This window comes from Mobula birostris, chromosome 12, assembly GCF_030028105.1.
Source record: "Mobula birostris isolate sMobBir1 chromosome 12, sMobBir1.hap1, whole genome shotgun sequence".
Taxonomy (NCBI): domain Eukaryota; kingdom Metazoa; phylum Chordata; class Chondrichthyes; order Myliobatiformes; family Myliobatidae; genus Mobula; species Mobula birostris.
The window spans coordinates 102,630,752-102,657,167 of record NC_092381.1 but is presented as its reverse complement, the minus strand read 5'-3'; the positions used below and the strand labels follow the sequence as shown (position 1 = coordinate 102,657,167).

At 44.1% G+C, this 26,416-nt stretch overlaps 1 protein-coding gene across 5 annotated transcripts in view; it reads left to right on the top strand.

The window, feature by feature from the left end:
* LOC140206160 (latent-transforming growth factor beta-binding protein 4-like) overlaps nt 1–26,416 on the top strand; it is a 182,823-nt gene that overhangs the window by 119,036 nt on the left and 37,371 nt on the right. For all 5 annotated transcript variants that reach the window (XM_072274402.1, XM_072274404.1, XM_072274401.1 and 2 more), the window contains 3 exons: nt 10,309–10,437; nt 18,634–18,759; nt 22,838–22,963. In XM_072274402.1, coding sequence (XP_072130503.1) covers nt 10,309–10,437; nt 18,634–18,759; nt 22,838–22,963 — 381 coding nt within the window. The remainder of the gene's footprint in view (nt 1–10,308; nt 10,438–18,633; nt 18,760–22,837; nt 22,964–26,416) is intronic.

Sequence of the window (26,416 nt, the reverse complement as noted above, 5' to 3'; positions counted from 1 at the left end):
TCTGTGCAAAACCCTCGTAAATCTTTTGTGCACTTTATACCATAAGACACAGGAGCAGAATTAGTCCATGAAGCCCATTACATCTGCTCCACCATTCCAATATGGCTGATTTATTATTCCTCTCAACCCTGCCTTCTTCCCATAAGCATTGATGCTCTTACTAATCAAGAACTTATCAACCTCCACTTTAAATATACCCAATGATTTGGCCTCCACAGCTGCCTGTGGCAACAAATTCCACAGATTCACCTCTCTCATCTCTGTTCTAAAGCATCCATCTATTCTGAGGCTGTGCCCTGTCAGTTCTCGGTAATTTTCGATCCCTGGATTCTTTTAGGAGTTGAGGAATGAGCGACAGACTTTGATTCATTGATTCTTCATGATCATTTATCTTAAAGTTTAAAAAAAGGTATAGACAAAGACAAGTGAGATTTCAGATATTAAAGATATTCGATATAAAAAGATGGCGCTTTTGAAAAAAAATCTATCACCTTTATACTCAAGATGACAGAAATTCCCTAGATAGAGATAAACCAATTAAGAGTCTACACAATTAAAACACGTGTATTATGTGCTAACACTTAGCCAATTAAAAAATGAAGATATATGTAACTGCTATACCACCTTCTGCCAGTAAGTGGAGACAAATCACCACATCAGAATCAGGTTTATTATCACCAGCATGTGTTGTGAAATTTGTTAACTTAACAGCAGCAGTAAAATGCAATACATGATCACGTAGAAAGGAAAAAATAAATAAACCAATCAATAACAGCAAGTATATGCATGTAACCCTTACCAGGTACTTCATCAGGGCTTGCTGCTTTGCAAGGGTTCACCCTCTTTAAAGACAGCCTGACATTGGCCTTCGAGACAGAGATCACAGGGTCATCAGGTGCAGCAGGGATCTTCACAGATTTAGTTATGTTCTCCCTTTCAAAGCGGATGTAGAAGGCATTGAGTTCATCTGGTAGTGAAGCATCGCTGCTATTCATGCGATTGGATTTTGCTTTGTAGGAAGTAATGTCTTGCAAACCCTGCCAGAGTTGTCATGCATCCAATGTCGCCTCCAACCATAAAACATAGGAGCAGAAGTGGGCCATTCAGCTCGTCGAGTCTGCTCTACCATTCCATCATGGCTGATCCTGGATCCCAGTCAACCCCATACACCTGCTTTCTCACTATATCCTTTGATGCCCTGACCGATCAGGAAACGATCAACTTTCGCTTTAAATATACCCATGGACTTGGCCTCCACTGCAGTCTGTGGCAGAGCATTCCACAGATTTACTACTCTCTGGCTAGATACTTCCTTACTTCTGTCCTAAAGGGTCGTTCCTCAATATTGAGGCCGTGCCCTCTAGGTATGGATACCCCCACCATTTAAAACATCCTCTCCATACCCACCCTACCCCGTGACAGGAATAAAGAACCAGCAGAGATGGAAAACACTTTGAAGTCCAGTATTGTTATTAACTGATAATATTTATTAGTAACTACACAATATGGTAATATAAATGTAGATAAATCAAACAGGTTAGCAATGATTATATATATAAGTAAGTATATCAGTAAGTGTAGAAATATATGTATGAAAAACCAAGCTTCTTTAAGTCTAGGGGTAAAAAGATACAGTCTTATGATGATGAGTAAAGTTCAGTTCAGTTCAGTACAGTTCGTGGTATTGAGTTGAGTAGTGATGGAGAGAGAGAGAGAAAGAGAGAAAGATTTGAGTCTTCAGGTGAGCTGACGCCGTCGATCTTCTCGTTGTCCTTCAAAATCCTTTTAAAGTCACCGACTGTGACCACAACAAAGGGGACCGGTTTTCTGTGGTGGAGCTATCACCCAGGCGAGGGTGGACACATGGACAACTCCCCACCAGTCAACCCCTTTCCTTTTCACTGTAAGAGCGACCGATCGATCCACTTGATCGATCCTCCAAAAACCCACTTTTTCTGCGGGCACAACAAAGCTCATTCAGTGTCCAAAACATGTGTCTGGGGTCTATATCATCTGACCTCCTATTTATCTCACCGTACTGAATACCATTCAAATAACTCCTCCTTCCTCTCTCTCTGTAAGAAATGCCAGCAGGAAATATCCTTGAGGAAAGTATAAACAACCTGTGAGCAGTCTTCGTCTCTCTCTCTCTTTTAAAAACAAGCTATTGGTGTTAAAGAACTCTCTCTCTCTTTTCAAAAGCACAGTTAATAGGGGTAAACGAGCACAGTTCATGGGGTAATTCAGGATCCCGTCACAAGTCCTTTGAACATTTAAGCAACACACTTCAAAGTTGCTGGTGAACGCAGCAGGCCAGGCAGCATCTCTAGGAAGAGGTACAGTCTACGTTTCAGGCCGAGACCCTTCGTCAGGACAAACTGAAGAAAGTTAGTAAGAGATTTGAAAGTTGGAGGGGGAGGGGGATATCCAAAATGGTAGGAGAAGACAGGAGGGGGAGGGATGGAGCCAAGAGCTGGACAGGTGATTGGCAAAGGGGATATGAGGGGATCATGGGACAGGAGGCCCGGGGAGAAAGACCGGGGTGGGAGCCCAGAGGATGGGCAGGGGGTATAGTCAGAGGGACAGAGGGAGAAAAAGGAGAGTGAGAGAAAGAATGTGTGTATAAAAATAAATAACAGATGGGGTACGAGGGGGAGGTGAGGCATTAGTGGAAGTTAGAGAAGTCAATGTTCATGCCATCAGGTTGGAGGCTACCCAGACGGAATATAAGGTGTTGTTCCTCCAACCTGAGTGTGGCTTCATCTTTACAGTAGAGGAGGCCGTGGGTAGACATGTCAGAATGGGAATGGGATGTGGAATTAAAATGTGCGGCCACTGGGAGATCCTGCTTTCTCTGGTGGAGAGAGCGTAGGTGTTCAGCAAAGCGGTTTCCCAGTCTGCGTCGGGTCTCGCCAATATATAGAAGGCCACATCGGGAGCACCGGACGCAGTATATCACCCCAGCCGACTCACAGGTGAAGTGTCACCTCACCTGGAAGGACTGTCTGGGGCCCTGAATGGTGGTGAGGGAGGAAGTGTAAGGGCATGTGTAGCACTTGTTCCGCTTACAAGGATAAGTGCCAGGAGGGAAATCAGTGGGGAGGGATGGGGGGGACGAATGGACAGGGGAGTCGCATAGGGAGCGGTTTCAATGAGATCCCCATGCATTCTTCTAAATTCCAGTGAGTACAAGCCCAAAGCTGCCAAACGCTCTTCATATGTTAACCCCTTCATTCCCGGAATCATCTACGTGAAACTCCTCTGGACTCTATCCAATGACAACACATCCTTTCTGAGATACGGGGCCCAAATCTGTTGACAATACTCCAAATGCGGCCTGACTAGTGTCTTATAAAAGATTACATTCCCCTTGAAATAAATGCCAACATTGCATTTGCCTTCTTTACCACAGACTCAATCTGTAAATTAACCTTCTGGGAGTCTTGCACAAGGACTCCTAAGTCCCTCTGCACCTCTGATGTTTGAACCTTCTCCCCATTTGGAAATGGTCTGCACTATTGTTCCTATTACCAAAAATGCATTATCATACATTTCCCAACACTGTATTCCATCTGCCATATTTTTGCCCATTCTTCCAATTTGTCTAAGTCCTGCTGTAATCACATTGCTTCCTCAGCACTATCTACCGCTCCACCTATCTTCATATCATCCACAAACTTTGCCACAACGCCATCAGCTCCATTATCTAAATCACTGACAAACAATTTGAAAATCAGTGATCCCAATGCTGACCCCTGAGGAACACCACTAGTTACCGGCAGCCAACCAAGAAAAGGCCCCTTTTATTCCCACTTGCTGTCTGTTGCCTGTCTGCCATTCTGCTATCCATGCCAGTATCTTTCCTGTCATGCCATAGGATTATATCTTGTTAAACAGCATCATGAGGCACCTAATCAAATGCCTTCTGAAAATTCAAGTAAATGACATCTCCTTAATCCTCCCTACTTGTTATTTCCTCAAAGAACTCTTAACAGATTTGTCAGGCAAGATTTCCGTTTACAGACACCATGCTGGCTTTGACTTATTTTATCATTAGTCTCCAAGTACCTCAAAACCGCATTCTTAATAATAGACCCCAAAACCTTCCCAACCACTCAGGTTAGACTAACTGGACTATAACTTCCTTTCTTTTGCCTTCCTCCCTTTTTAAAGAGTGGAGTGACATTTACAATCTCCCAGTCCTCTGGGACCATGCCAGAATCAAGTGACTCTTGAAAGATCATGACCAATGCATCCGTTATCTTTTCAGCAACCTCTCTCAGGACTCTGGGATGTAATCCTTCTGGCCCAGGTGACTTACCATCTTAAGACTTTTAAGTTTGCCTAGCACTTTTTCTTTTGTAATAACAATGGCACTCGCTCCTGCTCCCTGATACTCATGGACCTCTGGCACACTGCTAGTGTCTTCCACAGTGAAGACAGATGCAAAGTACTCATTAAGTTCATCTGTCATTTGTTTGTTCTCCCGTTACTACCTCACCAGCATCATTTTCCAGTGGTTCAATATCAACTCTCACCTCCCTTTTACTCTTTATATAACTGAAAAAACTTTTGGTATCCTGCTTTATATTATTGGCTAGGCTGCCTACGTATTTTGTCTTTTCCCTAGCTTTTTTTAGTTACCTTTTGTTGGATTTTAAAAGCTTCCCAATCATCCAACTTTCTACTCACTTTTGCTATCTTACATGCCCTTTCCTTGGCTTTTATGCAGTCCTTAACTTCCTTTGTCAGCCATAGTTGCCTAGCCCTGCCATTTGAGGACTTCTTCTGTGGGACATAGCTGTCCTGTGCTTTATGAACTACTTCCAGAAACTTCAGCCATCTCTGCTCTGCTGTCATCCCCACCAATATTCTCTTCCAGTCCACCTGGGTAAGCTCCTCTCTCATACCTCTGTAATCCACTTTATTCCATTGTGATACTGATACATTTGACTTGTGCTTTTCCTTCTCAAATTGCAGTATGAAGTCAATCATATCAAGATCACTGTCTCCTAATGGTTCCTTTACATTAAGCTCCTGATAAGAGCTGGGTTATTACACAACACCTAATCTAAGATAGCCTTTCCCTGAGTAGGCTCAAGCGCAAGCTGCTCTAAAAAGCCATCTGTAAGCATTCAATAAATGCTTTCTCGTGCAATCCGACACCAACCTGATTTTCCCAATTCCCTTGCACATTGAAGTCCCCCATTATAATTGTGTCATTACCCTTATTACTTGCCTTTTCAGTGTCCCTTTGCAATCTCAACTCCACATCTTGACTACTATTTGGAGGCCTATATATATGATTCCCACAATGGTTTTTTACCCTTGCAATTTCTTAACTCCACCCACAAAGATTGAGCATTCTCTGATGCTATGTCACCTCTTTCTAAGGATATAATTCCAACTCTTACCAACAGAGCCTCACCACCGCCTATGCCTTCCTTCCTGTCCTTTGATGTTAAGCTCCTACCTACGGCCTTCTTTCAGCCACAACTCAGTGATGCCCACAACGTCATACTGACCACTCTCTAATTGTGCCACGAGTTTGTCCACCTTATTCTGAATCCTATGTGTATTTAAATACAGCACTTTCAGTCCTGCATTCTTCGCCCTTTTGAATTTTACCTGTCTGGTACAACTTAACTCTTTGCTCTGCCTGCATTCGAATCCAATCATTGGCTTGTCCTTCATTACATTCATGTTACACCCATCATCTACTGGTAAACTTGCTGGCTCATCCGCAGCTCTATCATACGGGTTCCCATCCCCCTGCCATATTAGTTTAAACCACTCCCAACAGCTCTAGCAAACCTACCCGCAAGAATATTGGTCCCCCTTGAATTCAAGTGCAACCTGTACCTTTTGTACAAGTCCCATCTGCCCCAGAAGAGGTCCCAATTATCCAGAAATTGGAATCTCCACCCCGCTCCAATTCATCAGCCACGCATTTATCTGCCACCTCATTCTATCCCTGTCCTCACCATCACATGGCACAGACAGCAATCCCGAGATTACTACCCTTTGAGGTCCCGCTTCTCAGCTCCTTCCTAACTCCTGATATTGTTTTTTCAGGACCTCCTCCCTTTTTCTTTCAATGTCATTGGTACCAATATATATCACTACTTCTGGCTGCTCACCCTCCCTTTTCAGGTTATTGTGGACATGTCCAGAAGCATCTCGGACCTTGACACCTGGGAGGCAAACTACCATCCATGTTTCCTTTTCATGTTCACAGAACCGCCTACCTGTCCCCCTGATTATAGAGTCCCCTATTACTGCTGCCATCCTCTTCAGTTTCCTACCCTTCTGAGCCCCAGGGACAGATTCAGTGCCAGAGGTATGGCCACTGTTGCTTCCCCCAGGTAGGTCCCACCCCTCCAATAGTACTCAAAATGAAGTACTTATTGTTGAGGGGGACGGCCACGGGGTGCTCGCCACTATCTGAAATTCTCCCTTCCCTCTCCTGACGGTCACCCATTTATCTGTCTCCTGTAGCCTTGGGGTGACTTCCTCCCTGTAGCTCCTGATTATCATTGCTTCACTTTCCCTAACAAGCCAAACGTCATCGAGCTGCAGCTCCAGTTCCTTAACACGGTCTCTAAGGAGCTGCATCTCAGTGCATTGGGACAGATATGGCCATTGGGGAGGCTGGGAGTCTCCTGGAAATCCCACATCTGACACCCAGAACAGAATACTGTCTCTGCAGAGAGACCCCCGCCCCCCATTCTCTCAAGATTTCAAGATTTAAATAAGGAATAAGGACAGAGCTTACCTACTTGCCTTGCCTCTGCCTGTTCTCAACGAAGCTCTGTTGAGCCAAAGCCTTACTATTCTGACTCAAGACTACTCCAATGACTGCTCCGCTAGGCGGTACCTCTCTTTTATAAAGATTTGGTTTTCCATTGAAAATCTTTGTCAGACTTGCTCAGGAATGCTCCTGTTGCGACTGCACAGTACTCCAATCAACAACTGCCATCGAAAATCTTGCTGCCTTTATTTGGCTTGGTGTTGTTTTTTTTGCTCTTGAAATAGCCCTCTGCAAGTCATTTCTGGTTTTCCTGTACAAACCTGGGTCTCCAGACTTAAATGCCACAGACTTAGACCTCAGCAGACAACGAACTTCCTGGTTCATCCATGGCTTTTGGTTTGGGAAGGCACAGCAAGTTTTCATAGGTGATCAGACTTTCTGAAATGTGGGTGTGGAATAGCACAGTAAGCACTCTTGATGGTGTGTAACAGTGGTCTAGTGGGTTGTTTCTGCTGCTACTGCAAGTGAATTGCTGATGATAATTATTAGGTGACTTTTTCAATCTGGCCTGATTAAAATCCACCAAAATGATGGTGATGGTGTCAGGGTGTGCTGTTTCATGCATGTGGTGCAGATCACCGACAGCTTGTTTGACATTGACCTGAGGTGGAATGTACACTGCTACCAAAATGATCATTGGAATCTCCCTCAGCAGGTACAATGGACAGCACTTTATTTCAAGATATTCCAGGTCTGGTGAACAGATTTGAGACATCACTGACACATTTGTGCACCAAGAGGAGTTGATCATGAGGCATAGGCCTCCGCCTCTGCTTTTGAAAGATTTGACAGTTCTATCCTGACGGTGTATAGTGAACTTGACTAAGTACCAGGTCCTCCTGTTCCACTGCAATCCCCAATTCCTTCTTATTCTTGATATAAGTCCTACAATGGTTTGTCTTTCCAAAATGTGTTACTTCATATTTATCTGTATTGATTTCCATTTGCCACTCCTCAGCTCACTTTCTGAACTGGTCAAGCATTGTACAATAACCTTCTTCATTTTCAACATCTCCTAATTTTGTGTCATCCACAAGTTTACCAATCAAGCCTTGTGCAATTGCATCCTTTTGAATCACTTATGTAACTATCCAACATTGGCCCTGTGGCAACACCACCAGTCACTGGTCTCCATTCTGAGCAACATACTTCGATCATCACCCTCTGCTTCCAGTGAACCTCCCTCTAGCTTCCTCCTCCTGAAGTCAATAATCAGTTCCTTGGTCTCGCTGGCATTGAGAAGGAAGTTGTTGTTGTAGCAGCCCTTAGCCAGATTTTGAATCTCTGTCCTATCAGCTGATTCATCACCATCTGATTTGGCCAACGACAGTGGTGTCAAAGAACATAAATATGGCATTTACACCGCACGCTGTTGGAGCAGTGCCGACAGGATAATCAAGGACACGACCCACCCAGCCAACACACTTTTCGTCCCTCTTCCCTCTGGGAGAAGGCTCAGGAGCTTGAAGACACATACGGCCAGATTTGGGAACAGCTCCTTTCCAACTGTGATAAGACTGCGAACGGATCCTGACCCGGATCTGGGCCGTACCCTCCAAATATCCAGACTTGCCTCTCGGTTTTTTTCCACCTCACTTCCCATTTTTCTATTTTCTATTTATGATTTACAATTTAAATTTTTAACATTTACTAATGTTTACTATTTTAATATTTTTAATATTTAATATTTGTAATCCAGGGAGCAGGAAGCGCAGAAACAAATATCGCTGTGATGATTGTACATTCTAGTATCAATTGTTTGGTGACAATAAAGTATAAAGTATAAAGCTGTGCTTAGCCTCACAGACATAAGTGTAAAGTGAGTAGAGCAGGAGGCTAAGCACACAGACTTGTGGTGCACCTGTGCTGAGGGAGATTGTGGAGGGGATGTTGTTGCCTACCTGAAATGACTAGGGTCTGCAAGTGAGGAAATTGAGGAACCCATTGCACAACGAGGTATTGAGGCTGAGGTATTGAAGTTTACTGATTAGTTTTGAGGGGATGATTGTATTGATTGAATGCTAAGTTGGAGTTGACAAAGAGCATCCTGAAGTTGAACATCAGAATCAGAATCACTTATTGCCAATATGTGAAACATACTCCATAAATCGAAGTACTGAGTACAGGAGAGAGGATGTTATGTTGAAGTTCTTTAAGACGTAGAGAGGCCTAATTTGGAATATTGTGAGCAATTTTGGTCACCTACCTACAGGGAAGATGTGCGAGGGCTGATTGATAAGTTCATGGCCTGGTAGAAGGAGTCAATTTTAAAAAACCTAACACATTTATTTTTCAACATAGTCTCCTCCTACATGTACACACTTAGTCCAGCGGTCGTGGAGCATATGGATCCCTTCTTTGTAGAAGTGGTCCACAGCAGGGGTGATTGATAAGTTCGTGGCCTAAGGTAGAAGGAGATGAGTTATTAACTTCAAACTTTCTGCATTATCACTCAAAGAGTTGAACTGCATGTGCATGTAATGAGAGCGTCTTGGATCTCCAGGTGGTCCACAGCAGGGGTGTTTGATAAGTTCGTGACCTAAGGTAGAAGGAGATGAGTTATACAGCTCTTGTTACATGCACATGCAGTTCAACTCTTTAAGTGAAAATGCAGAAAGTTTGAAGTTAATAACTCATCTCCTTCTACCTTAGGCCGTGAACTTATCAATTACTCCTGCTGTGGACCACTTTCTGGAGGTCCAAGATGCCAACTTCTACAAAGAAGGGATCCGTATGCTCCACGATCACTGGACTAAGTGTGTAAATGTAGGAAAAATAAATGTGCTAAGTTTTCTAAAATTGACTTCTTGAACTTTAGGCCATGAACTTATCAATCACCCCTCATAAATATGGTTGAGAGAGTACAGAGAAAATTTACAAAGATGTTGCCAGAACTGAGTTGTATGGTAAGATTGAATAAGTTAGGACTTTATTCATTGCTACATAGATGATTGAGAAGAGATTTGATAGAGGTATACAAAATTATGAGGTTTATAGATATGGTTAACGCAAGCAGGCTTTTTCCACTGAGTGGGATGACAACCAGAGTTCATGGGTTAAGGATGAAAGGTGAAGAATTTAAGGGGAACATGAAGGAAAACTTTTTCACTTAGAAGGTGATGAGAGTGTGGAGTGAGCTGCCAGCACGTGGTGCATGTGAGCTCAATTTCAGCATTCAAGAAAAGTTTGGATAGGTACATGGACTGTAGGGGTATGGAGGGCTAGGTGCAGGTTGATGGGAGTCGGCAGTTTAAATGGTTCGCCATGGACTAGATGGGCTGAAGGGCCTGTTTCTGTACTGTAATTTTCTATGACTCCATGACCTATCAGAGGTCATTTGGGTGAAGGGAAAGGAGCAAAGAGCAAGTGGGAAGCTTTTGAGAGTGTCAGAACCATTCTGGAGCCTGTACAGGATGAAAAACAGTACTGGTATTTGTGAAAATGGTGGTAGGTTCCAGCTAGACTGATTCTCATGGGTTCCCTGTTCTGATAAACAGATCTTGACGAGTGTGTGGAATACCCGACGATCTGTGGCTCCAACCGTTGTAAGAACAGCCCCGGCTCCTTCCAGTGCATCACTGAGTGTGGAGTGGGATTCCAGCTGAGCCCTGCCCAGGGGTGTGTCGGTGAGTTGTTCCTCATCTCTCTGAACCTGGTCACAGAGCTCTGCCTGATGATCAGTTCCCAACCTTCAGTGCTGGGGATTAAGGAATGGGGTTGCTGAGTCTGTGGATGCAGAAGGATCGTTGACATGCTGGGTTGTTATCCTTTATTGTGACCCTGTCCTAATGTCCCTCGCTAGTTTGTGGATCTTCAACAATCATGTAAGTAAGACCATAAGATATAGGAGCAGAATTGGGTTATTTGTCCCATCGAGTCTGCTCCACTATTTCATCATGACTGATCCATTTTCCTCTCAGCCCCAGTCTCCTGCCTTCTCCCCATATCCCTTCATGGACCTACCTGGGGCTAGGTTATTTTGGATAGAGTCAAACCTAATGAGGAAAGGTCTTGTTTTCAAACATCTTTTCAGGGTAGTAACCACAATATAATAGAATTCTTGATGCAGTTGGAGAGTAAACACCATAAGATCTAAACTACTGTCTTCAACTTAAATAAGGGCAATGATAATGCGTTGAAGATGTCTAAGGTGGACTGGGAAATATTCCAAAAGCAGATACCAAAAAAGGGATTCTATGAGAAAGGGGCACGATCTGTGGATAACAAAGAAGATGAAGAATTCAATTCAATTCAAGTTTAATTGTCATTCAACCATACATGAATACCCATGATTACTGACAAGTCAAACCGCATTCTTCCAGGGCCAAGGTACAAAACACAATACCAACAGTCACACACCGCACAAAGCACACATATCACATACAAGATACCAAGATAACAAGCACATTACGATATCAGTAGGATACTGCCAGGCAAAAGAAATCGTTTCGACCCTGAAACAATGAACGCCACAGAAATCTGCAGTCAACCAAAATACAGCTTGTCTTCTGCCAAACTTATGCTGGTAGTTGGGGGGGAGGGCGCAGTAACAAGTAAGAACAGTGGTGATAGATGGAATGCAGTGCTGGGAAATGTATGGTCATGCACTTTGGTAGAAGAAATAAAAGGGTAGTCTATTTTGTAAATGGAGAGAAAATTCAAAAATCAGATGTGCAAAGGGAATTGGGAATCCTAGTGCAGAATTCCCTAAAGGTTAATTTGCAAGATAAGTCAATGATGAGAAAGGCAAATGTGATGTTAGCATTCATTTCTAGAGGACTAGAATATATGTAATGTTAAGGCACTGGTGGGACCTCGCTTGGAGTACTGAGAACAGTTTTGGGCCAGAGAGGGTTCAAAGGAGGGTCACAAAATTGATTCCAGGATTAAACGGCTTGTCATATGAAGAGCATGTTTTGGCTTTGGGCCTGTATTCACTAGAATTCAGAAGAATGAGAGGTGATTTAATTGAAGCAAATCAAGTGGTGAAAGGTCTTGGTAGAGTGGGTGTGGAAAAAATATTTCCTATGGTGGGGGAGTCTAGGATCAGAGGACACTGCCTCAGAATAGAAGGGTATCTTTTTAGAACAGAGATGAGGAGAAATTTCTTTATCCAGAGAGTGGTGAATCTGTGGAATTGGTTGCCACATGTGACTGTGGAGGTCACGTCCAGGGGGTATATTTAAGGCAGAGGTTGATTAGTCAAGGCATGAAGGGCTGAAAGGGAAATGGATCAGCCATGATGTAATGGTGGAGCAGACTCATAGAAGAAACATAGAAAAACTACAGCACGTACTGGCCCTTCGACCCACAATGCTGTGCTGACATGTACTTACTTTAGAAATTACCTAGGCTTACCCATAGCTCTCTATATTTCTAAGCTCCATGTACCTATCCAGGAATCTCTTAAAAGACACTATCGTATCCACCTCCACCGCCACCGCCGGCAGCCCGTTCCAGGCACTCACCACTCTGCGTAAAAAAACTTACCCTTGACATCTCCTCTGCACCTACTTCCAAGCACCTTAAAACTGTGCCCTCTCGTGCTAACCATAAACAATGGGCCAAATGGCCTACTATGTCTTATGATCTTGTGATCAATTTGAAAATAGGGAGTGAATATATAAATCGGAAGAAAACAATTAAGGTAAGTATGGAGCCTCTAGTGAATAAAGCCGGTGGATAATGAGAAACACAAAAATGACATTTTTTTCAGTGTTTGCATTAGGCTTCGCCATGGAGCACACCTTAAATATCCATATCAGTTGGGCTAATTTCAATCAGCCAGGAAGGGCAGCCTGCTAGCGTGGTGGTTAGCACAACACTTTACAGTACAGGTGATCCAGGTTCAATTCCCACGAATTGTACGTTCCCACGGGAGTTTCCTCTGCGTGCTCTGGTTTCCTCCCACACGCCAAAGACGTACCGGTTGGTAAGCTGATTGGTCTCAGCCATGTTCAGGCTCTACTGAAGTAGCATAAAGAAATGGGCAAGGTTGAGGACCAGAAATGCAGTAGTCAGCTATGGAAACTGAGTGCAGCAGACGAGAGACACATCAAACTGATGTCCCCTCTAGATTGGAAGAAGTCCGCTCTGAACTCCCAGAGACCATTAGAACCCAAGTACCCTCCTCTACAGTCCAGAGAAGCCTTGTCAGACATGGTCTAAATGGAAGAGTCAATGCCAAAAAGTTATTCCTTCAAAGTGAGAACAAAGCCAAGTGAACAATAGTGAATGCGCACACGAGTTGTGAATACTATCAACCACATCCATTTGACAGGACCACAGACATCCGTCCCTAAGCCTCCCACCTCCTGAACTTGCCTGAAGTTTCACACTTACTGATGGAACAACTGTCGAGCGTCTGTCAGCACTGAGCATCCCCTGCACCTTACTGTGATTTAAGACACAGCGGATTCTCCAACCACACATCTCCCATTCACTGCAGGACCTCTAAAAATGTGGGTGGAGTAGAGGCTCCTATCTATGTTGGAATTATTCCCAGTGTTCCCAGGAACATATGAGAGTCTGGGATATCAATCAACAGACCAAACCTGAGGAGACTGCAGTGAGAAATCCCAGCTGGGAGGGATGAGTGTGGGGAACTCACAGCCTCACCAAGAAGAGCTCCAGTAAAAGGCTGCAGACATCCACGTGGGAATCACTGGAGGACAGGTGTGACGGTGAGAATGCAATGTCTGCATGTGGGAGCCAAAATGTGTCAGTGTCCATTTGAAAAGAGAAGCATTAAGGATCTGAGGCTGTTCATGACACGGACAGTGTGGTGGGGAGCGTGATTCTCTCATGGTAAGCGAAGGGCTGGTTTGCACCTGAACTGGAGGGGGACTAATATCCTAGTGGGAAGATTTGCTAGTGTTACACGGGGGCAGGGGGATGTTTAACCTAGCGTTGCAGGTGGACGGCAACCAGAGTGTCACCACAGATAGTGGTGTGCTTATGGCGAAAATGTTGTTAAACCCACATGCAAGGTCAGGAATCAAAAGGTTGAGCATGTTGGGACGAATGTTCGGAGCTGCATATATCTCAATGCAAGAAGTGTCGGGAAGTGTATGGTCTTGGTAGAAGAAATAAGAGCATAGTTCATTTTCTAAATGGAGAGAGAATTCAAAAATCTGAGGTGAAAAGGGACTTGGGAGTCCTTGTGTAGGAGTCCCTAAAGGTTAATTTCAAAGGTTTCAAAGGTACATTTAACGTCAGAATGTACACAATATACATCCTGAAATGCTTTTTCTTCACAACCATCCACAAAAACAGAGGAGTGCCCCAAAGAATGAACGACTGTTAAATGTTAGAACTCCAAAGTCCTCCCCCAGCTCCCCCCCTCTCAAGCGTAAGCGGCAGCAAGCAACAATCCCTCCTCCCCCACCAGTTAAAAAAAAGCATCAACACCCGCCACTGAGCGCCCAAGTGTGAGCAAAGCAACAACAAAGACACAGACTTGCAGTTACCCCAAAGACTTCATGTTTCACCTGGTATTCGAAGTACCACAGGCCCTCCCTCTCTCCACTAAACTGAGTGGAAAAGCAAATTGTACAGAGGACGTGGAGAGTCTGCAGAGGGATATAGATAGGTTGTGAATGGGCCAAGGTCTGGAAGATGGAATACAACATTGGTAAATGTGAGATTATCCACGTTGGAAGGAATAATAGAAGAGCAGATTATTATATAAATGGTGAAAGATTGCAGCATGCTGTTGTGCAGAGGGACTTGGGAGTGCTTGTGCATGAATCGCAGAAAGTTGGCTTGCAGGTACAACAGGTTATTAAGAAGGCAAATGTAATGTTGGCCTTCATTGCTAGAGGGATTGAATTCAAGAGCAGGGAGGTCATGCTGCAACTATACAGGGTACTGGTGAGGCCGCACCTGGAGTACCGTGTGCAGTTCTAGTCTCCGCACTTGAGGAAGGGTATACTGGCTTTGGGGGCAGTGCAGAGGAGGTTCACCAGGTTGGTTCCAGGGATGAAGGGGTTAACCTATGAGGAGAGATTGAGTCGCCTGGGACTACACTCTCTGGAATTCAGAAGAATGAGATGGGATCTTACAGAAACATACAAAATTTTAAAAGGGATAGATAAGATAGACGTAGGAAAGTTGTTTCCATTGGTAGGTGAGACTAGAACTCGGGGACATTGCCTCAAGATTCAGGGGAGAAGATTTAGAACGGAGATGAGGAGAAACTGTTTTTCCCAGAGAGTGGTGAATCTGTGGAATTCTCCGCCCAGGAAAGCAGTTGATACTTCTTCACTAAATATACTTAAGATACAGTTAGATAGATTTTTACATACTAGGGGTTATGGGGAAAAGGCAGGTAGATAGAGCTGAGTTTATGGACAGAACAGCCATGATCTTATTGAATGGCGGGGCAGGCTCAATAGGCCGGATGGCCTACTCCTGCTCCTATTTCTTATGTTCTTATGTCTCTGTTTTCACAGCGAGCAGGGAGACATAACAAAAAACTCGCTGCTTTATGGTTTTAAAAGTCCATTATGTTGCTTTTTTTCAAGCTCTGTGCCCAAAGATCACGAGTCTCTGGGCACACAGCCGCAGATTGTCCGACTCCCCTGACGACACACGGGTCTTCTGCCATGACACTGACCATTGATCCTCCCGTCTCCAGAGCCCCGAGATCCTAAGCTACCAAATCTGAGCCAGACTCTTAGGCCGAGCCTTTAGCGTGCCGAACAACGGCCAGTTATGAAACCCTGAGAGCGGGTCCCATTCCCGCAAAGAACCATAGTCAGCATGTAACTCCAAGTCCGGGTCTTCAAAAGAACCCTGAAAGGGAAAAATAAAGATATTAGAGATGGAAATAGAGCTGTTTCTGAAGATGCAACAAAGGAGTCGCTGTTTAGCACCATTATCACTCCGCTCTGCCTCAATTTGCAGGTTGAACTGGTGGTGAGGAAGGCAAATGTAATGTTAGCATTCATTTGAAGAGCACTAGAATATAAAAACAAGGATGTAATGTTGAGGTTTTAAAAAGCACTGGTAATGCTACACTTGGAGTATTATGAGCAGTTTTGGGCCCTTTATCTAAGAAATGATGTGCTGACATGAAAATGATTCCGGGATTGAAAGGAGCACTTGATGGCTCTGGGCCTGTACTCACTGGAATTCAGAAGAATGAGAGAGGATCTCATTGATACCTAGCAAGCATTAAAAGACCTCTGTAGAGTGGATGTGGACAGGATGGATGTTTCCTATGGTGGGGGAGTTTAAGACCAGAGGACACAGCCTCACTATAGAGAGGTATTCATTTAGAATGGAGTTGAGAAGGAATTTCTTCTGCCAAAATGGTGAATCTGTGGAATTCGTTGCCACAGGCGGTTGTGGAGGCCAAGTTATTGGGTATATTTAAGGCTGAGGTTGATAGGTCCTTGAATGGTCAGGGTATGAAGGGTTACGGGGAGAAGGCAGAAGATTGGGGCTGAGAGGGAAATGGATCAGCCATTATGTAATGGTGGAGCAGACTCAATGGGCCAAATGGTCTAACTGTACTCCTGTATCTCATGGTGGAGGAAAGGCAGACGAGCTTAGGGCATGGATCAGCATGTGGAATTACGATATTGTAGCCATTAATGAGAACTGCTTGCAGGAGGGTCCTGACTGGCAGCTCAGTGTTCCCGGACTCCATTGTTTTAGTTGCGACAGAGTGGGAGGGATTAAGAGAGGGTCGATGACGTTACTAGTCAGGGAAGTGGCGCGGCAGTGGACAGACTGGAAAGCACGTCTAGTGAAGCTTTTTGGGTGGAACTGAGGAATATGACCAGGTTAATGGGATTATATTATAGACTACCGAACAGTCTACGGGTTTCGGGGAAGTTTGTAGAGAGATCGCAGACGGTTGCGAGAAACATAAGGTTGTGATAGGTAATTTTAACTCGTATTAGGAAATGAGACAGGGCAGGTGACGGGGTTTGTGAAAGGGACCATAATACCTTTAGTTTCAAAGTACTTATTGGAAAGGATTCTAAATTGGAGGCCAATTTTGATGGTATCAAGATAGATCTGACAAATGTGCATTAGGATATGTAGGTTTTAGCAAAAGTGTACTTGTAAATGAGAGGCCTTCAAAAATGAAATTTTGAGAGTACGGAGTATGTTACTGTCAGAATAAAAGGTGAGGATAACAGGTTCAGGGAGCCTTATTTTTCCAAGAGATATTGTGGACCTGGTTAAGAAAAAAGGAGGTGCATAGCAGGTATAGGCAGGCAGGAACAAATTAGGTACTTGAGTATAAGAAATTCAAGAGAACACTTGAGAAGGGAAACAGGAGGGCTAAAATAAGGCAAAATGTTTCTCCAGAAGACAAGTTGAAGGAGAATCCCATGGGCATTTACAGATATATTAAGAGCAAAAGGACAGCATGGGGCAAAATTGGTTGTCTGGTCATCTATGCGTGGAGATCAAAGAGATGCGGGAGATCTTAAATGTATTTTTTTTCATCTGCACTTAATGAGGAGAAGAATACAGAGTCTATAGATGTGAAGAAAAGCAGCAGCAGGTCATAGACCCTATAAGAGATTACAGAGGAGGAGGCATTTGCTGTCTTGAGGCAAATTAGGGTGAATAAATCCCCAGGGCCTGACAAGGTGTTCCCTCGGACCCTGTGTGAGGCTAGTGTGGAAATTGCAAGGATAATTAAAACATCCTTAGCCACAGGCATGATGCCAGAGAGTTGGAGAGTTGGAGGATAGCTAACGTTGTTCTGCTGTTAAGAAAGCTAGGAGGTTATAGGCTGGTGAGCCTGACATCAATAGTGGGAACATTATTGGAAGGGTGTTCTAAGTGACCGGATATATAGGTATTTGGATAGAGGGGGACGGATTAGTCATAGTCAACGTGGTTTTGTGTGTGGTAAGTCATGTCTAAATAATCTTATAGAGTCTTTCGTGTAACTTACCAGGGAAGTTAATGAAAGCGAGGCAGTGGATGTTATCGACAAGGATTTTAGCAAGGTTAACTGGATCAGTAAATTTGCATAAGACACTAAGATTGGTGGTGCAATGGACAATAAGGAAGACTATCAGAGCTTGCAACGGGATCTAGACCAGCTGGAAGAATGGGCTGAAAAATGGCAGATGAAATGTAATGAAGACAAGTGCGAAGTTTTGCACTTTTTGAGGACCAAGCTGTTGGTGAGGCCTAATTTGGAGTATTGTGTGCAGTTTTGGTCACCTCTCAAATAAGATTGAAAGAGTGCAGCGAAAATTTACAAAGATGTTGCTGGTACTTGAGGACCTATTGAACATGTTAGGACATTATTTCCGAGAGTTTAAGCATTTGAGGGTAGATTTGATAGAGATATACAAAATATGAGGGGTATAGATAGGGCAAATGCAAGCGGGTTTTTTCCACTGCGGTTGGGTGAGGCCAGATGTCATGGGTTATGGGTGAAAGGTGAAAAGTTTAAGGGGAACTTGAGGGGGAACTTCTTCACTCAGAGGGTGGCGAGAGTGTGGGACAAGCTGCCAGCAAGTTTGATTTCAATATTTTGGATATGTACTTGGTATGAAGAGCTATAATCTGGGTGCAGGATGATGGGAGAAGGCAGTTTAATGGATTGGCTTAGACTAGATGGGTAGAAGCACCTGTTTCAGTGCTATAGTGGTCTATGACTCTGTGAGGGATGGTCAAGGGCTGAAAGTGCAATGGAGAGAATGTGTCAGTGAGTGTTACGGTAACTGAAAGTGATAGAGAAAGTGTGGTTCTGTGACAAGGAGAGGAGGTCTAACTGTGATGGTGAAATGTCCACTGTGACAAGGTGGATCGGTGCTAACGGTGGATTTCTTGCTCCACAGACATAGACGAGTGCAGCAATGCCACCATCTGTGGACCCAACGCCTACTGTCAGAACGTGGCAGCGTCGTTCCGGTGTCACTGCGACCAGGGTTACCGGAGGGCATCAGATGGCTCACAGTGTGTAGGTAAGACCCGTGGTGGGAGGGAACTACCATGCTCAAGGTCCTCAAGTGTGGCAGGCGGTGACCACTGGTGAAACACTGGGTGACACCTTTGGTTCTGGTCCTGGTGTCGAAAAATGTTATGAATCTCTGATGCTTCCCACCCCTCTCCATATTTCCCTCCCTCACCATTCTCCCTATCTCTCAGTCTTCTGCCTGTCACTCACTTCCTACTACCTTTTTCTGTCCTTTCTCTCCCCCTCTATCCCTTCCGTATCTCTCTGTCCCCATCTCTATTGATCTCTCTCACCCTCCTATTTCTCATACTCTTCCCCATCTCTCAATCTCCCACCCCTTCCCTTCATCATTCCATGAGATCATAAGACCATTTGGTCCATCCAGTGTGCTCCACCTTTCTATCATGGCTGATTTATTATTCCTCTCAACCCTATTCTCCTGCCTTCTCCCTGTAAACTTTAATGCCCTTACTAATCAAGAACTTCTCAACCTCCACTGTGAATTCCACCACCCTTTGGCCAAAGAAATTTCTTCTCACTTCTGTTCTAAAGGGACATCCCTCTATTCTGAGGCTGTGTCCTCTGTTTGTAGGCTCCCCCAATTTGGAAAACATCCTCTCCACATCTTCTCTATCTAAGCCCTTCAATATTCCATAGATTTCAATAAGATCCTCATCATTCTTCTAAACTCCAGCAAGTACAGGCCCAGAGACATCAGATACCCCTCATATGCTCGCCATCATCATTATGTGCCATGTCATTTGACGTGGGTGATCATGTTCTTCCCATTACCTAGATCGTTCTTGGCAAGTTTTTCTACAGAAGTAGTTTGCCTTTGCTTTCTTCTGGGCAGTGATTTTACAAGACGGATGACCTCAGCCATTCTCTTCGGAGATTGTCTGCCAGTGACAATGGTCATATACCCAAGACTTGTGATATGCAAGTCTTCCATCCACGACCATCCACCACCTGCTGCCATGGCTTCAGGTGACCCCAATCCCAGGGATAAGCAGTGATATGGTGGGCCGAATTCACTACTTTTTGTAGGATTTTCTGTTCAAAAGCATTGGTATTTCCATACCAGGCCATGGTGCACTACACATCTATAGAAATGGGATGGTGTATGATTTATGTGAATCATTGTTTTAGGGTCAGCACATACTGGGTGACTGAAGGGCCTGTTTCTGTTCTGACCCTCTCTATCATGCTCTGAGATGGGGTCACTGCCTATTAAGATCCCTTAGCCATTCAGGCTCTACTGTCACTGCAGCCTGTGCTGACGGGACCCTGATCTCACTAGCATTCTGTACTAACCCCGCACCTCACACTTCCTAGGACACTTCTTTACTCAGACATGGTTCTGGGAAGCAGTGGGGTTGGGGAGTTGTTTCTCTTGTTCTGCTTTGTGCAGTTTGTATTTTTTACGCATGGGGCGTGGGGCTGATGTGCTTGTGGCTGTTTGCGTGCCTTGTAATTTTTTCCACATGGGGGTGGGGTTAATGTTTTTCTTTGAACTGGTTTCATGGTTTTTTTTGTTTTGTTGCTGTCTGGAGAAGACAAATCTCAGAGTTGTATACCACATAAATTGATAATAAGTGTAGCTGAACCTTGCATTCATTAGGATCCTACACTAGTTAAGACTCTGTATTCACTAGGATCCAATGTGCAGAAGAATTGCATAATCAATGTTATCTTGGACTTGTTATCATACCTGAATGCTGTTTTCATGAGAGGTCCGATTGTTCACCTGTGGCACAACATGGCCAGGTTCCTTCACCAGGACCCAATGTAGATGAAGGATTGTTCACCTGTATTGACCTGAAAACTAGCAATTCTGAAAACTGAATTCGAATCAGGTTTATTATCACTGATTTATGTCATGAAATTTGTTGTTTTGCAGCAGCAATACATTGCAATACATAAAAAAAACAATAAATTACAATAAGAAATATATCTGAATTTCAGTTAATTGGGCCATTGGTTCAGCGGGACAGCCGCGTATTTGAGACAGGCTCTTAAAGAGCAAAAACAAATTGAGAAAGTAACCAGGATTCCCTTTATTTATTTGGGACATTAATCTGCAGGAAACGGTTGCTGAACGGTTTCTAACTAGTATGACCGTTAGTCACTACACAGTGCTCAGAGTGAACAGTTTTTAAATAGCGTCTGTTGTGTGTGCTTGCGTTCAAAACATCACTGATAGTTGGTGAGAAATAAGCAGTAAGACAATTCTGAACTGTTTTGCTCACCGCGGTTTCAAGCATTCTGGCCTAGAGATGCCAGAAACAGCTGAGAGTGAACATGAAATGATTTTGCTACTTCAACAAGTTAGGACAATGAAGAAATTGAAGGTATCAACAATTATCTTGAACGTTCTAATGAAAATGAAGATTTGGAAGATACAATCATCTAAAGCATTATATGAAGGCAGTCCATTTTCTGCACTAGGTGTCTGCAGTAGAAACTAATACAAAGCTTCATAGAATTAGTAGTGTTCTAATTTGTTCTGTATTTCATTTAAATACATAATTCATCACAGTTAAATGGTAGTTTAACTTTATAATACCCTTTTAACTATTTGCATGAAACTTCAACTAACTGGGGACGACACTTAGCTGGGCCAAAATGCACTGATCCCAATGTGTCCCAATTAACCAGAATGCACTGGTGGAAGAGAAAGGAAAGAAAACAGTAAGGATGCTTACATGTCCATTTAGAAATCCGATGGCCAAGGGGTAGAAACTGCTCAGTGTGGGTCTTCAGGCTTCCATACCTTCCCCTTTGATGGTAACAATGAGAAGAGGGCATGTCCTGGGCAATGGGGGGCCTTAATGATGGATGTGGCCTTCCTGAGGCATCACCTTTTGAAGATGTTCTAGATGCTGGTGCCCATGACGGCGCTGGCTGTATTTGCAACTTTCTGCAGCTTTTTCCCGAACCTGTGCAGAAGAGCTTCCATACCAGACGCCAATGCTACCATTCAGGATGCTCTCCATGGTGCGTCTGTAGAAATTTGCGAGAGTTTAGTGACGTACCAAATCACCTCAAACTCCAGATGAAATATAGCCACTGATGTGCCTTCTTTGTAACTGTATCAATATGTTGAGACCAAGATAGATCCTCAGAGAAGTTGACACCCAGGAACTTGAAATAGCCCACTCTTAAGAAAACTAAAAGAGTAGAGCAAAAAGGGAACAAGAAGATAGTGAGGGGGTGGTTCATTGTCACTCCAGAAACATGTAGACATCTGTGGCAGATTCAAGCCAGACTAGGTCGTCATGTATGGGTCCGTCCCCCCACCCCACCCTCCCGAAACAGTGACATAAACCTTTGTGCCTCTGTAAACACAGCTGAGTTCTTTCAACATTCCATTGCTTGACCAAATCTCGGTGGCTGACCTGTTTCTATGAAACAGATTTTGACGAGTGTGTGGAATACCCGACGATCTGTGGCTCCAACCGTTGTAAGAACAGCCCCGGCTCCTTCCAGTGCATCACCGAGTGTGGAGTGGGATTCCAGCTGAGCCCTGCCCAGGGGTGCGTCGGTGAGTCGCTCCTCATCTCTCTGAACCTGGTCACAGAGCTCTGCCTGATGATCAGTTCCCAACCCTCAGCTCCATCTGTGCCTTTACCCAGTTTGTTAAACCAAGAGCACTTTTACAGACCGAAAAGGGCACAACGTTGGAACACAAGGACGTTAACAAGGAGACTATGTCTTCATTTCGCTGGAACACCTTCTCCTGCTTTATGGACTCTCAATGAAGCGTAATTCAAGGCTTTGAGAATCACCTTCAACCTCTGGCTGAAGCTGAAGGAACTCATTGCAATCATTTGTCACTGGTTGGTGAACTGGCCAAGGAAAGAATCAACCCGTCGCAGGGAGTCTGTCTGAGAGTGTGATGGGGCATCTGAGTTTGCCATTGCTAGGTGTGTGAGATAGCCGTGATGAAGGTGTGATGGAGTGACAGTGACAACCTGACAGCGTGATAGAAGAAGTGTGATAAGGAGAGGAGGTCTAACTGTGATGGTGAAATGTCCACTGTGACAAGGTGGATCGGTGCTAATGGTGGATTTCTTGCTCCACAGACATAGACGAGTGCAGCAATGCCACCATCTGTGGACCCAATGCCTACTGTCAGAACGTGGCAGCGTCGTTCCGGTGTCACTGTGACCAGGGTTACCAGATGGCATCAGATGGCTCACAGTGTGTGGGTAAGACCCGTGGTGGGAGGGACTGAGAGTATCTATCAAGGATCGATCACGTTGGTTGAGATCATTCAGTGCCAGGTGGTGACCACCGGTGAAACACTGGGTGACTCCAGTGGTCCTGCTCCTGGTGTCGTATGGCAATGGGAATCTCAGTAGTAACTGGAACCATTGGCATCACACATTGAATTATAGAATCAGACAGCCGTCGATGAGGCTGTTCAGCTGTCCTTGTCTATGGTAGCACTCAGTAACCCTCTAAGTAGTCTTGCCATTGCATTTTTTCCCACAGCCCGCTATATCTTTGTCCTTTGAATATTTTTCCAATTTTTTTCGCTATTTTTCAACCTGACTTCTTTCATGCGTCATGGAACAAGACATGCGTCTATCTCCCTTTGCTTCAAAGTTCAAAGTACATTTATTACCAAAGTATATATGTATTAGATTTGTCGCCTTACAGGCAGCCACAAAACAAAGAAACCAAAAAGAACCCATATAAAAAAAGACCGTCGAACACCCAATGAGTAGAGCGAGAAAAACAAATTGTGCCAACAATAAAAGTAAACCAACAGCATTCAGAACAAAAGTGAGTCCTCAGGCACAAAGCCCAGAGCAGCCAGAACCGGCCCACAGCCTCAGCCCAGCACATGGTGGAGTCAATGTCACAGAGCCCCGAGCAGCCGAGCGGGCTCACAGCTTCATGCTCAGTGCAGTGGAGAGCCAAGTGAAGGCCACAGGGCACTGAGCGGAACCAGCCCCACTCTTGCTTCTGGTCCCGACACCCTGCCTTTTCAATCCATCTGCCTCTGCACTTAACTCATCCTCGCTGTAAGGCCTGGGCTCTGACTCATTGATACACTCTGATCCTGGACCCCGCAGCCACTTTTCAGCCCGTACCTGACCTTTCCAAGTCATCTATCCGTTACACATTTCATGACCTGTAGCATCTCTTGCAAATCACTCTAAGTCCCTGCTTCTTCCTGCTTGTTCCCTCATAACTCTCCAGATTGCAGTATCTTCCAAATGTCTGGGCACCAGAGGGTGAAGAGCTTCTTCATCACGAGCACGACCCAGTGATTTATAAAGATTTCACTTTATTTTCTTGCTTCGTTACTCTTTGCCAAAACATCAAAACCCATGATCCTGTCTGCCTCAGTACAGCCAAATTCAGAATCAGATTTAATATCACCAGCGTATGTCATGAAATTTGTTATCTTTTCAGCAGCAGTACAATGCAATACATGATAACAGAGCGAGAAAAACATGACTTACAGAAAATGATATTTATATATAAAATAGTTAAATAAGTAGTACAAAAACAGAAATAAACAAGTAGTGAGGCAGTGTTCATGGGTTCATTGCCCATTCAGAAATTGGATGGCAGAGGGGAAGAAACTGTTCCTGAATCATTGGGTGTGTGCCTTCAGGCTTCTGTATCTCCTTTTTGATGGTAGCAATGAGACGAGGACATATTCCTGGGTGATGGGAGTCCTTAATAATGGATGCCTCCTTTTTGAGGCGGAGGCTAGTGCCCACAATGGGGCTGACTAAGTTCACAACTCTCTGCAGCTTATTTCAATCCTGTGGAGTAGCCCCCTTCCCACCATACCAGATGATGATGCAGCCAGTTAGAATGCTCTCCAGGGTACATCTGTAGAAAATTGTTTTGTCTTTGGTGACATACCAAATCTTCTCAAACTCCAAATGAAATATAGCCACTGCAATACCTCCTTTATAGCTGCATCGATATGTTGTGTCTCAGAGATCCTCAAAGGTTTAAATTTCCTTCCTTCCATGTCTCTCTGTTCCTTTACCTCACAAAATTGTATTAGTTGTTTCAGATCCCAGCATCCGCAGTCCTGCAACATCTATGTCCTGTATCATCTGGTTAATGTACAGCTGTTTTAACTTAACCTCCCACAAAATGTATCAGCAGTGGATCACTGTTAAATTCCATCCTCACACACCCTGCCCTGCCCCCCTGAAGTCTCTCACTGCCGTCCTCCTTCTTTCACACTCTAGATCTCCAGGAAATGATGCTTCTATCCAAGTCCCCACTATTAGTGTGTATCGAAAGGAGCAGAGATCCCAATCCCCAACTCCAGGGGCTCCTGCCTGGCAACCATTGCTCACTTCTCTGCTTCCATTCCCAGACAACCTCTGAATCGCTGAGGCTTCAGCTTTGCAAAGACATGCAGTAGCATCCACCAATCTCCTGTATGGTTTCCCTCTAACAAACCTGCGCTAATTGTCAGTTATGATGATGAAGGAACCAAGTGCCACTAACTGTTGTCTCTTGCTGATAGTATACATACTGTTCGATCTTTGTTTGTTTTCCGATCCTTGGGGTTCTCGGCGAGTCAGGAATGACAAGCAGTCTTAACTCTTACAATTATTTATTTTAAACTAAAAAAACAAACGTACAAATACTAAGCAAACTCAATAAAGAGCTGAGAAACAGTGGTAAGAAGTAAATGAACGGCAATGAATGCAAAGACAAAAAAGAATAAGGAATAAAAGATGAAGCCTCTAGAAAGTCCATCACCTTTTATAATCCAGATAACCGGAATTCCTTAGATAAGAATAAACTGATTTTTATAACAGAGGGAAAACTTTGTGACTTTTGTAATCAATTCTCATTGTGATGAACCATAACGTTCTGTTAGTTTTCCGAATTATGCGTTGTACATGCCTATTAACCTTTAGTGAATCATGTACGAAGACCTCCAGTTCTCCCTGTGTCTCTCACTTATCCAGTAAGTTTCGGGCCAGGACTATATTTCTAATCATCTTATTGATTTCACAAGTCGTCTCTCGCCCTCCTTTGCTCTGAAGAGAAAAGCCCTAACTCGTTCAACCGATCCTCAGCATGCACGCTCACTAATCCAGGCAGCATCCTGGTACATCTCCGCTGCAGCCTCTCTAAAGCTTCGGTATCCTTCCTATAATGAGGTGACCAGAACTGAACACAATACTCCAAGTGTGGTCGAACCAGAGTCTTATAGAGCTACAACATTACCTCAGAGCTTCTGAATTCAAACCCCTGACTAATGAAGGATAACACACCGAATGCCTCTTAACCTCCCTATCAATTTGTGTGGCAACTTTGAGGGACTCAGTGGACTTGGACACCAAGTTCCCCCTTTTCCCCCACACTGCTAAGAATCGTGCCATTAACCTTGTTCTCTGCCTTCAAGTTTGAACTCCCACAAAGTTTATCACTGCCTAACTTTCCAGATTGAATTCTGTCTGCCACTTCTCTTTACAGCTCTGCATTTCATCAATGTCCCATTGTAACCCATGGCAACCTTCTACACTATCTACAGTACCACCAACCTTCATGTCATCTGCTGATCTTTGGCCATTTGGTTAACTTTTCTACATCTTTTTGACACTTCATATATCCTCTCTGCAATGTACTCTCCTTGGTTGTGTATTTGGGAAATTAGCAACACAGCT